Source organism: Rattus norvegicus, chromosome 7 (assembly GCF_021556685.1).
Source record: "Rattus norvegicus strain SHRSP/BbbUtx chromosome 7, alternate assembly SHRSP_T2T, whole genome shotgun sequence".
Classification (NCBI taxonomy): Eukaryota; Metazoa; Chordata; class Mammalia; order Rodentia; family Muridae; genus Rattus; species Rattus norvegicus.
In genome coordinates this window covers 59,831,269-59,844,658 of record NC_141540.1, presented here as the reverse complement: position 1 = coordinate 59,844,658, position 13,390 = coordinate 59,831,269, and the positions used below count along the sequence as shown (strand labels likewise).

The 13,390-nt window shown below is 39.6% G+C and overlaps 1 protein-coding gene across 1 annotated transcript in view; it reads left to right on the top strand.

Annotated features, from left to right (window-relative positions):
* Positions 1 to 13,390, top strand: part of Trhde (thyrotropin-releasing hormone degrading enzyme) — a 404,767-nt gene that overhangs the window by 214,514 nt on the left and 176,863 nt on the right. Inside the window, 2 exon segments of the mRNA NM_001108991.2 lie at positions 8,689 to 8,843; positions 12,373 to 12,486. Coding sequence (NP_001102461.1) covers positions 8,689 to 8,843; positions 12,373 to 12,486 — 269 coding nt within the window.

The following is a 13,390-nucleotide window of genomic DNA, read 5'->3' as shown; positions in this document are numbered from 1 at the left end:
AAATCTTAAGGCCAGAGCTGTTGTTCTTCCTGTTGCTAGAATAACAGGCGATTGTCAGTTACATCGCATGTGTTATGAGAAACATACTTGAGTCTCTTGTAAGAGTGGCTTCTGAGCTATTTCTCCATCCCCTCTCCGTTTTCACTTAAAAGTTGAAGTGTGAGATAGTGAAAGACTGAACTGTTATGGATTATCTTTCTCTTTTAATAAATATGGGTAAAGAAATTGATGCAAAATCAAAATGAATTGAGGATTTGGGTACGTCTAACTAGAAGCCTGACATTGGCCAATAAAGAAATATCGACAATGGAAATTAAGGGATAATATCATGAAAGAGAAGAATAATGGATAAATATGTGAAATCATGCATCGGTCTGCATTCATTCTGTCTCCATTTTTTTCATTTTTATTGGTTTTTTTATTTATTTACATTTCAGATGTTATTCCTTTTCTTCTCTGTAAACCCTTGTCCCGGGACTCTGCCATCTCCCCCTGCTTCTATGAGAGTGTTCCCCACCCACCTACCTCTCCCAACTTAGTGCCCTAGCATCCCCTACACTGGGGCATGGAGTCTCTACAGGACTTAGGGTCTCTCCTCCCACTGATGCCTGACAAGGCTACACATACTTTGGTTGGTGTTTTAGTCCCTGGGAACTCTGGGGTGTCTGGTTGGTTGAAATTATTGTTCTTTCTATAGGGTTGCAACCCCTTCAGCCACCTCAGTCTTTTCTCTAACTCCTCCTTTGGGAACCCTGTTCTTAGTCCAGTGGTTGACTGCAAGCATCCATCTCTGTATTTGTCACGCTTTGGCAGTTCCTCTCGGGAGACAGCTATATCAGGCTCCTTTCAGCGTGCACTTCTTGGCATTGCAATAGTATCTGGGTTTGGTGGCTGCCTATGGGGTGGATCCACTCTTAGGCAGAGCATAGAGTGTGGACCTGATCACCTGGCAGGGTTTCTGAACTGCAAGATCCTAGGCTCTCACTGTGGAATAAGGACTAGAAGAGACTAGTCTGAACAGTTTATTCTCTATTCACTGTCTATTATAATCTGATTATGATTATGATTGTGATTATGATTGTGATTGAAGTGGAGACAGACTTTTGATGTATGTATGTCTACTTGCTAGTAGTTATTTAATAAAGGAGAAGATACTTGAGTGTGTTTCTAGACAATATGGTAATGTATCAGAAAGGTAATCATCATAACACTGCCGCTAATGCTAGAGATTGATTTGCTGTTGATGTCCATTGGCAGACTATATTTGATGACTTTTTAGGTCTTTCTATATGGTTGCAGGATCAACCTCTGTGGTTTTCTCAGCATAGTAGAACAATATTTTTTGGTGGAAGTCTTTCCCCAGAGTATAAAAGAATTGTTATCCTAAAGTTTTAGCCATATTTTAAAAAGTGAAGGTGAGAGGCTGTTCAAGAAACATTGATATTTTGGGGACTTGACAAATACCAGCCCATTGCAAATGCCTAGACATTTTCTTTTTTTTCTTTTTCTTTCTTTTTTTTTTTATTAACCTGAGTATTTCTTATTTACATTTCGAATGTTATTCCTTTTCCCGGTTTCCGGGCAAACATCCCCCTAATCTGTCCCCCTCCCCTTCTTTATGGGTGTTCCCCTCCCCATCCTCCCCCCATTCCCACCCTCCCCCCAACAGTCACATTCACTGGGGGTTCAGTCTTAGCAGGGCCCAGGGCTTCCCCTTACACTGGTGATCTTACTAGGATATTCATTGCTACCTATGAGGTCAGAGTCCAGGGTCAGTCCATGTATAGTCTTTAGGTAATGGCTTAGTCTCTGGGAGCTCTGGTTGCTTGGCATTGTTGTTCATAAGGGGTCTCGAGCCCCTTCAAGCTCTTCCAGTTCTTTCTCTGATTCCTTCAACAGGGGTCCTATTCTCATTTCAGTGGTTTGCTGCTGGCATTCGCCTCTGTATTTGCTGTATTCTGGCTGTGTCTCTCAGGAGAGATCTACATCCGGCTCCTGTTAGCCTGCACTTCTTTGCTTCATCCATCTTGTCTAATTGGGTGGCTGTATATGTATGGGCCACATGTGGGGCAGGCTCTGAATGGGTGTTCCTTCTGTGTCTGTTTTAATCTTTGCCTCTCTATTCCCTGCCAAGGGTATTCTTGTTCCCCTTTTAAAGAAGGAGTGAAGCATTCACATTTTGATCATCCGTCTTGAGTTTCATTTGTTCTAGGCATGTAGGGTAATTCAAGCATTTGGGCTAATAGCCACTTATCAATGAGTGCATACCATGTATGTCTTTCTGTGATTGGGTTAGCTTACTCAGGTTGATATTTTCCAGTTCCAACCATTTGCCTACGAATTTCATAAAGCCGTTGTTTTTGATAGCTGAGTAATATTCCATTGTGTAGATGTACCACATTTTCTGTATCCATTCCTCTGTTGAAGGGCATCTGGGTTCTTTCCAGCTTCTGGCTATTATAAATAAGGCTGCTATGAACATAGTGGAGCACGTGTCTTTTTTATATGTTGGGGCATCTTTTGGGTATATGCCCAAGAGAGGTATAGCTGGATCCTCAGGCAGTTCAATGTCCAATTTTCTGAGGAACCTCCAGACTGATTTCCAGAATGGTTGTACCAGGCCTAGACATTTTCATGCAGACATCGTCACTGTTTTTTCTCATGTGGATGGTAGAGGGTGACATGGGGGTTGATGAGGAGAGAAGAAGTAGAAGAAAAGTATTAAGTTAAGTGTCTTCCTGTGTGTTGCTGTAACTAAATTCCTAGGTCACAATGGACATCTGTTTTTCAGAGTTCTTGAATCTGGAAAATACAAGGTACTGGTGTCTTTGATGTTTGCTGAGGGCTGTGCTCTGAATCCAAGACAATGCCTTGATGCTGAGATCTTCCAGACAGACAGTGTCATCACAGAACAAAGGGGTTGGAAGAGGCAAAGTCAACCACTCAGGCTTTGTTAAAGTTAGTGCTAGGTGTCCATCCTGTGCCTCCTGTGCTGTCCTAGACTAGATATGGATGTGGTCTAAGACACAATCATATTTAAAACATGGATTCTCCTTTGCAGATTTTGCTTTTAAATTGGTGAGGATCATGAACTTTGCGGGTAACAATCCTACTTCGTGAGTTAATAATTTTTAAATTATTCTCCTCTTAATACCAGAACAGGGGAGTGTTTTAAATAATGTGGTACAATGAAATTTAAAATGAGCAGAGTTTGGGTGAGACCACAATGACATTCAAGCACACAAACGTCTTGTACAGAAACTCTAAGTGAAGACTCTGTGAAGTTTGTTTTTCCAAAGTCACAGTGACAATCGAGTAACAAAGAGGAAAGAAAAGAAAAAAGAAACAAAACCCAAGGCCCCAAGCTAAAGTGACAGAACGAAGAATTTGTCCGAGGAACAGGAGAATAGATGCGCTTCTTGCTGTTTTCTACAAATCAACAATGCAGTTCTCAGAAATGGTAAATTAAAACAAAATTTGAGGAGCGTGTCTAAGATTTTGTGGCTTCTCTCAGAGCCATGGTAGCCTAGTGTTGCTATGGTAGAAGCACTGTAACATACCAGGATCAGGAGGAAGGGAGTGACCAGTGATAGACTCTCGTGTTTATTTAAGCCACCCCATTCTTTAATATATGATTTCCCCTCAATGTTAATCATAGTTTCCCGATGATAGGTACTATTTGGGAGAACAATATGTGTTAATTTTTATCTAGAACTTTCTTTGAATTTTTAAGCAATTTATATTCTAAAAGGCGAGCTTTCTTTCTTTGGGAGGCATATTAAAAAGGTTAAAGATACTTATTTTGATATAAGTATATGAGACTATAATGGTATAGTCTCATATACTTTACAAAATTAAAGTAATGCAGTCCAATATAAGTGACTATTATATGCTTCAAATAAGCAGAATACCGATTCAGTTACTAAGACCCTTTACAAAGTGGTTCCACTGAGTTATACCACGTGGGTATATTCTGTGTGTGACTTGATGCTTTAATGTGTACATAACCATCAGTGCAATGTAATTCTGACTCCAAAATAACTTCTAGCATCCTGCTATAGTGGCTTCCATATTTGTCCCCAGCCACTCGCTGATCTTCATCAATATAGATTAGCTTCTAGAAATTTTACATAAATAAGGTTAATTATGCAGCATGCGTTAATTTTTAAAAACAGCACACTGTTTTGGGGCTCATTCATGCTTTATTCTGCCTCAGTGGTTCATTTATTTTGGTTCATTGTGAGCAGTACTTTGTTGTATGCTGTTTCACATTTTATTCTTTGCCCGTTGATGGATATTTGGGTTATGCCTCATTTTTAGGTGCCAAAAATTCAGCTTTCATGGGAATTTGTATGCTCTTGCCTTTTGTGGATATACCTGGGATGCAGAAAGTCCTCAATTATAAGGCTATCCTCTGAGATTCCTCAGTTTATGGAGGGTTATGGCAATACTCCTTTTCAAAGTTATTTGACAAACTCTCGATTATGTTGTAACCGAGGTTGTTACATGTGTGGTACCAAATCTGAGAATGTTCATTTTCTCATCCTTTTACCTCCTCTGCTGCTGGTATTTTTCCTATGTCTGTACCTAAGAAGCTCCCCATGACTACTTATCCCACCATGTTAAATCCTGCCCATCAGTCACCTTATCTGAATTTGCCCTACTTGCTTAGTCCTTGATTGATTAACCTGTGACACTGTTGTCCAGACTTTGGTGCCTTCATGGTTCTGGATGCTAATATAAAACCATGTATAATCAAGGATTTAAAACTTTGTACCAACCAGCAAGCTCTTCCTCATCATACTTGTTTTTAATTGTGTGTGTGTGTGCGTGTGTCTATATATGTATGTAAGAGTACACATATTGGTGTCATTGTCATGCATATGAAGTATGTGTCAGAGCACGTAGAGTCCAGAGGTCTGCTATTTTTTGGGCATCACGCTCCAGGAACCAAACACCCTGTTTTTTTCATAGTGTTTTTCACTGTGTTCTGGAAGTCACTGCGGGCTGGCCAGCCAGGGGGCCTCAGGAATCTACCTGTCTTTGTCTAGCGGCACTGGATTAAAAGCACGTACCACCATAGGTGGTGGGAATGGAACCTGGCTCTTTATGTTTGTGTAATAAGTGCCTTTTCAGCTTTGTATGTGTTTGTACTGCTTAATAGTCATTTGCAATCCATTAACTGCCTTCAGTACATTTCCCTTGGATCACAGACTTCTATGTGACCTATCTGAGCCCTATGTTTATAGTCTTCTCTCCAAGTCTATGGACCTATCTAGCCCTAAGTGATTTGCTCGCTCAGCTGGAAGTGAGGGCTGGGCTCTACATTTCTCATAAAGATCCGTAGGATTCAGAATTGGCTCTTCATGCAACCAGGATTCACCCTGGGAAAAAATTGTACATAGGTCTGTCTGTTTCCACAAGTACCTGATGCTGGGGCAGCTCCTGTGGTAACCATGTACTAATGACAGGCAAAGTAGATACACTGTGGGTCTGTTATGTAGCTTATTAATATGTAGGCTGCAGTACCAGGGAGATGTTAGTGATCTCCAACTCCCTCAAAAAGCACAGGAGCCAATCAATCTGATGCAACTCACAGCAGGGTATTTATTCTATTCAAGCTAGCTTGGGACCCCTCCTCCCCAAAAGCACCTTTGCCAGGCAGATGTTTTGGTGGTGGTGGAATCCTCAAAGTTTATTGGAGCAAGGCTTTATAGTAAGCAGCAAGCAGGGGATGAGAGTGCAAGCATTAGTTGGAAAGCTACTGTGGCCTTCAACATAACTGGCTGCTGCTGGGAGTCGTATCATAAACTAACATCTGCTCCCCTCTGCAATGGTGGTCGTTAGGCAGGGGGTGGGTGGCCTTGTAACCTGGGGGTGCAGGTTTGTTGGGGGAATAATCTGGAGACGCTGGTCTTGTTGAGGGTGTAACCTGGAGACACTGGTCTTGTTGGAGAATAGCCTAGAGACTAGAGCTAGGCTTGGGTTTTGTTGAGGGGCAACATGGAAACTAATGCTAGGTTCCAGCCTGTTAGTTTACCTGAGTTCAAACTTAGGTCTGGTTCTCTAAAATGGAGTCTGAACTTAAAAGATTTGGCCTCTCAAGGAAGCATTTTTAATTTGTGAAGGGGGTAAAGTCACCTGTTAGGTACTTTCTCTATATACTACTTGTGTGGTCTATAGCTCCCCCATTATGAAGCCAACCCATCAGCCTCCTTTCTGTTTATCCTCCTTTCTGTTACTTTTATATCTTAGCACTGAAGTATTTGCTATCCTCCTTTAAGATACACTTGCACGGGTCTTCAAATAAACTGGCTTTTAATTCTGCTCACGTAGCAAGTAAGGGTAATTATATCGGAGAGGACTGCTTTGTCCACATTTTCTATACTTATTCATCCTGGAACATATTTCCTAGCACTTATAGTCAGTACATTTCTTCCTTTTTTCACTTACTGCTTCTTAGATAAACCTCTCCATGCATAAGTACCACAATGATGCTACCAGATAGTAGGGAGCTTGAAGGACAACACCAAACAATATGTACAGGATGGCAATTCTTAGTTTTTGTGCACATGACTTTTTTTTCCTACATAAAATCCTATGAATGAACAGATTAACCCACATCCCTGCTAAAATTCTTGTTACCATTTAAAACCCAATAAATATAATTTTCAAGAGTCTCCCATACAGATATATTTTCTCCTCTCTCATAGTATTTTAAATATTTTATTTTTCTATATAATAGTTGTTATGCCTTCATTCTACATTTAATATATAGTGGAATTAGATATGCTTGACTTACTTTAATATATATTTAGATTTCAGAACATCACCAATATTTAAAAGTTATTTGTGAATTGAAAAACAAAGTCAATCGGATGCTAAGACCAATCTATTCAATTGTTTGTTGTGAAATATTTAAAGCATATGTAAACAGGATGAATGCTATTATGCTGATATCAATGTACTCACCACCAGCTTTCAAACATTGATATGAAGACATTCATTACTCATGTAGTGGTCCTACAATCTTTTCTCTTTCTTTCTCCTCAAGAGCAAGCATGATTTTGAAGTTAGTGTCTTTATTATCGGTTCATGTTAGTGAGTGTATTGATTTTTTTATTGTTATCTTTGTCTGTCTGCATGTGAGAAGATGTGTATACACTAGGCTGTATTATTTTGAATGTTTCTAATGAGCATATGGGTCATCTTCTACCTTCTTCCTTTATTACTGTGTTCCTGAGATTGTCTATGTCAATGGCTGTAGTGGTAGAACCCAGTGGAGAGGTCACTTATTTTAATTGCTATGTTGTATTCCCTTATAAAATACTTTTATACCTTCTTTGTGTATTCTTTTGGTAGAAAGACATATAACCATATAAATTCATCTTTTCGCCTTTAGAAATAATACTATATAGGACATTCTTATACAATTTGATGGTAGCCTTGGGATATATTACTCCATTATTGAGACAGATTTCCATTTTGGAGGGCGGGCGGGTGTTTACGGTGATTAAGAATACATGTATAGGAGCCAAGGTTCAAGTCCTTTTTGGCCCTTGCTGGCACTGCCAGGATGCAGTGAGCACCAGCCATTTTCTACTCTCAGTGTGTGTGCCTTATTTCAGCCCTCGGCATCAAGCAGTCAACCTGGCATTGGTCTTTTCAGCCCTCAGTGTGTCTGGCCAGAGCCCATCCATAGTTGCTAGTGCTACTTTTGGAGCAAGAGACCAGCAGGTTCATAGATTCACATAACAACTACTTTCCTGTTGGGCTCCATTTCTGATCCACTGAGAGGTTTATTTTTTGAGCCTGGGGATTAGTGTATTTTAAATACTTTATTTACTATACTGCTATGAGTCTGGTGCACTTTCAGAAGTTAGTGAAACGTGAACTTCTTTGCTCATCATAATCAGACGTTGATAATACATAGACGACCTTTTAAAATAAGCACATATTTTTAGACCCATCTAATCAGGGATTTTTTGAGCTGGAAGGCATTTAAAGAAAAGGCCAATAACTTTACTTTATAGCTGAGGGAATTGTGGTCCTGAGAACCTAAGTGATTTACTGATGTCACATTTGTAGTTGATGGTGGCAAGCCCAGACTGAAGCCCGTGGGTCCCTTCTATTCTTCCTTTGCAACTGCATCCACTGTCACGGTTTTCTCTATAAGCCGAGATTAAATGTAGCATTCTATTTTAACAGGAGCAAAAGAACATACAGGAATTTAAGAAATTAGAAAAAAAATGACATCACGTCTTAAAACTAGTATGAAATGTTTTCTCTTCGACAGAGTTAAGATAAAGTGACAACACGCTTGCTTCTGCACTGGGCTGAATATATTTTCATTAGAAGGTGCAATGCCTTTGACTCTGGGTTCCTGCCACGTTTGGTTTCCTTGCCTTTACTGAAACTTATTAGGATGGGCTCATCAATAATGTTGCAGATCCCTCCATCCCCCTGGAGTGCTGGGCCCGATATGAAGTGTGATGAACGAGTATGACCAACATCGATGGAGATAGCCTGTATTTCTATTGTCATATAGACATGGCTGAGTGTTTAATATAAGAAAAAGTAATAGAGAACAAGCGTTCCTTGTTATGAGGATTTCTGAACTTTTTAACTTGTGAAATTTAGGATTCAGTGTGGTTAAAAACCTTTGGAACTCTTTTATTCTTTTTCTAGATCTTTTAGCTGTGCCTAAGCATCCTTATGCTGCTATGGAGAACTGGGGACTAAGTATTTTTGTGGAACAAAGAATACTGCTGGATCCCAGTGTGTCATCTATTTCTTATTTGCTGGATGTCACCATGGTCATTGTTCATGAAATATGTCACCAGGTACGAGAAGAGGACCAGGTGTAAGTATAAATGTGAAATTGTCTGGAATGCGGGGTGACTTCGGAAACCTGGAGGAGGGGCTCAGTTCGTATCCTCCTGTCTATGCTTCACACGGAGCGCCGTGCACCTCTGTGCACGTGGCGTATCATTTTTCTCAGGCGATAAGGTAAGCAGGTGTAGGCAGGCTGATGGTATCGAGTAAGCAACTGTCACTGGGTTTAGCTGAAATGTGTGATGGAGTGGCTGCCCCTTCAGAGTCCCTGCTTGTTTGCTGATCAGCGGTGCTCCCATTTCTTTGGTTATTAGTGTGTCCACATGGAAAGTACAGTGAGAGAAATGATTTATTGCTTTGTGGAGAGACGCACGTGAGTTTTGCGCATCAGTCAGAATTTCCTTTTGCCAAAAGCGGTTTGTTAATCTTCTTTCCTGGTCACGTAGACACAGAGGGAGCCTTTCACTAACTCAGCTATAGACTCTCTGTTCTCAAATGAGTGTTTGTTTTTAACTAGGCATAGTAATAAATTCATACATAAATTGGAAGGCTTCATGGTGAAGCCTAAATGAAATCTAATCTCATTTTGATTTTTATAAACTTTCTTATTAGTGGAAGGTAGTAACACGATAGTTTGCAACACTTGTTAAATCGTGAATTTAGTGGAAAAAAGGTCATTGTACACTTGTTAAATCATGAACTTAGTGAAAAAAAAGTGATTGTAAATGAACATTGCTAATAGAAAGCAATAGCCATCCTGCTCTTTAGGAACTTTGGGTGCAATTTGCGCCTTTAACTCCCCAAATCTCACTGTAGTGCAGTGTGACATTGTATATTATAAATTGCAAGTCCCTTAAAAATCCAGAAAATCTGCTAAAAAAGTCACTTGACAAGTGCTGGTAGTGAAAAAGGTGAGCAGTTAAATGCTTATAAATGAACCTGATTTAATGACGTCTACACTGAGTGACTATTGGTCTGAATATCTTTTTCTGTCACTGTGAACCAATGACAGAATTGTGCCCTTGCACTTAGTAAGCCAGACATGTTTCTGATCTCAGGTTACAGAGGCATCACTGCAGGAATAACTGGGTTCCTCCAGGGCCAGATTGGTTCCCCCTTGACTTACCGTTCTAAAGCAAATGTAATTTCCTTTTGGCAAATTCCTGTAAGTGATGTTAGATACAGTTCTGTTGAGACAAGGCACAGAGAGTCCTGGAATTGTCCAGGCCTCTGTATTTCCCACAGTTCCTACTGTGTGTTTATTTCCTTTGCTAGCTCAGTGGTCAAGGCTACTTACCATGAAGACATGAAACAGAAGTTACGAGAAATATATGTCTTGATCTTCACTAAGATTGTCACATAATTTCTCTATTGCACACCCCCCCAACCCATTTGTTGTCACAATTCCAAAGACAGGTTGTCAATTTGGAAGAGAAATGTGTATTTTGTATACAGTGAATATTAGAGTAGAGACTGCATAGCCATTGCCATATTTGGAGCAATCTCTTATTTATTTTTGAATTAGAGACTCTTTCAATGAAATGATACTTTATTATTAATATCGAAACACTATGTCGGGTCCCCAAGTTATCCTCGTGATGACTCTTGAAGTTGTGTATGATCTAGTTTGTCTTTATCTGTCAAGACTGTTTCATTCTTCCTTCAGCCGGCTCAACCAGAATCCAGCTTTCTGTATCTCTGTTTCTCAAAGAACATATTCCCACACAGAGTCCCACACTGTGCCTTACTTACACCTGCTGTCTGTGTGGACTCTTCCTGCTCAGGGCTATCTCATGTCTACTTATTACTAAAAGTTCCAGTTCAATTGTCAACTGCGTAGAGAATGATATTGCTTCGACAATTACAAGCGGTCCCATCTCCTTCTATGCTGTGATGAATTGAACTGATGCTCTTACTTGCTATTTTTTTTAATTATGTATCATGCATAATAATCATCACCTGTATGAAAATGGACATTCTCTATGTTTTCTCCATTGAATTTCAAGCCTTTTTGAATGTTCATGGCTGGTAATACGTTTTTGATAAAAAATTAAAGGTTCCAGAGTAGTGAATTGTTATTTAACCAAAACACCACGGAAACCTTTGCATATCAGATTTTACTGGCTCAGTTTTGATTTATCATGAGAGTCTAGCATGGAGGATCTTCAGAACCTTTGGTTGGATTCATTAGCCATTGTAGGCTCTGAGTTGCCTCTGTACCAGAGAGAGATCGTTTATTATCTCCCGATGAGCTAACGCCTCTCCAGGCAGCACTTTTGGACCACCAGCTAGAGTCTTTTGCATCCTCAGCAGATACTGTCTATTCTGAATTTCCACTCATCTATCTCTGTCTGTCCCTGTCATGTCACAAGCCTTTTCTTCTGTACGATAGGCCCTTTGATCTCTGTAGTCCGTTGTCACCAGCTTTGATTCCTGGATCATTTCTACCAACTTAAGTATTCACATTGGGTTCCTTGACTGTCATTTTGTTCTTCACTGAACACATTCATAAAATATTAGCGTTAGAGGCTAGAGAGGTGGCTCAGTGGTTAAGAGGCCCTGAGTTCACTGCCAGAGGCTCCGAGTCCAATTTCCAGCAACCATATGGTGGCTCACAATCATATACAGTGTGACCTGATGCCCTCTTCTGGAATGTAGGTTTATATGCAGATAGAGCACTCATCTACATAAATAGATAAATCATTTGAAAAATTAATTATTCTATTTATTTGCATTCCAGATGTTGCTCCCTTTCCCAGCTCCCCCTCTCACAGTTCTTCATCCCTTACCCTTGCCTCTGAGAGGGTGATATCTCCTGGGAATCGCCCCTTCTCTAGGGCCTCAAGTTTCTACAGGTTTAGGTACATCCCCTCCAACTGAGGCCAGAGAAGTCTTCTGCTACATATGTGCCTAACGTGCCCAACAACAGCCCTTTATGCTCTTTGATTGGTGGCTTAGTCTCTGAGATCTCCTAGGAGTCCGGATTAGTGAGACTGTTGTTCTTCCTATGGGATTGCCATCCCTTTCAGTTCCTTCGATTCTTCTCCTAACTCTTCCATAGGTGTCCCTGACTTTAATCTAATGGTTGGCTTGACTGTATTTGCATCTGTCTCAGTCAGTTGCTGGTAGGGTCTCTCAAGGACAGCCATGCTATGCTACTGTTTGTAAGCACAGCATGACATCAGAAATAGTGTCAGGGTCTGTACTCTCTCTGACCCCTGAAATGGATCCCAAGTTGGGATGGGTACTGAAGACCAGTGTTATTCAAGAAGTCATGTTCATCACTACAGTCTTACCATAATACACTTTCAGATCACAGAATCAAATTGGGGATGACTTCCAGTTATGATAATCACAGTTTAGTCCATTTGCTTTTAGATAAAATGACTCTGAGATAGATGCTGCTTTTTCTGTCTGCCTCTCTCTCTCTCCCTCCTTCTCCCTCTCTTCCCTTCTTTTTTCTTTCTTTCCTTCTTTCCTTTCCTTTTCTTTCCTTTTTTATTCTTTTCCTGATGTCTATTCCTTTTGTTCCGGCAGTGGTTTGGTGACCTTGTGACCCCAGTGTGGTGGGAAGATGTGTGGTTGAAGGAAGGCTTTGCTCACTACTTTGAATTTGTGGGTACAGACTACCTCTACCCTTCCTGGAACATGGTAAGTGCCTTTTTCTCGAATTGAATGGAATTTCCAGGGAAAGGGTGAGGTTCTGTGCATTGAGTTTATGCTTGATTAGAGGTACCTGAAAACACTGGTCAGTATATCAGTAAACTGTACTGAGTGAAGACTTTTGCAACTAAGGAAAATGAATTCTTTTGCAACCAAAGGAACACTTGCTAGAATTTAAATGTGAGAGCTTCAAATGTTACCCCTTTCTTTGAAAAAGAAATTAAATGAAAACATACTTGTTATATATTGACTTCAAATAATACAACTTATCTAAATGAAAACATTTTAGATTGTGGAGTTTTATAATATAAATGAATTATCCTTCAAAAGAGAGAGGTTGACTATAATTGACAATTGATATTTTAGGTATATAGAGCATTTTAAAATAAATAGTAAGGAGAGAGTATTGCTTCCAAGACATGAAATATACAGATAAAATGTTATGATGTGTCATTTCTACATTTTAGAATTGGGCAACTTTATAAGATATCTGTAACTTTACATATAACATCGTACATGTTATGTATATACTCTAGGAATGTTCATAACTATGAATACAGAGTAAGATTCTTTGACTTCAAGCTGTGATGTCTTAAATCTCCCCAGAATAAAAACAGGATATTATTGTTTTATGTCTTTTTTACATCACTTTTCCATTTTAGATAAGCTTCCATTTATCTATAGTTGACCTTGTTGCTATTAAATAGAACCTATAGTATATATTGTTTTAGAGCACAATATTAAGATAAAATTGAAACTTATTTTAATTGGTATGAGTACATTGAGTAAAAATTTCAGTGTGCCAACATTTACCTTTTTGAGGATCAAATTTAACTTATGATACATCTATCCTTAGACATGCACATACATGTATACATATACACTGATACAT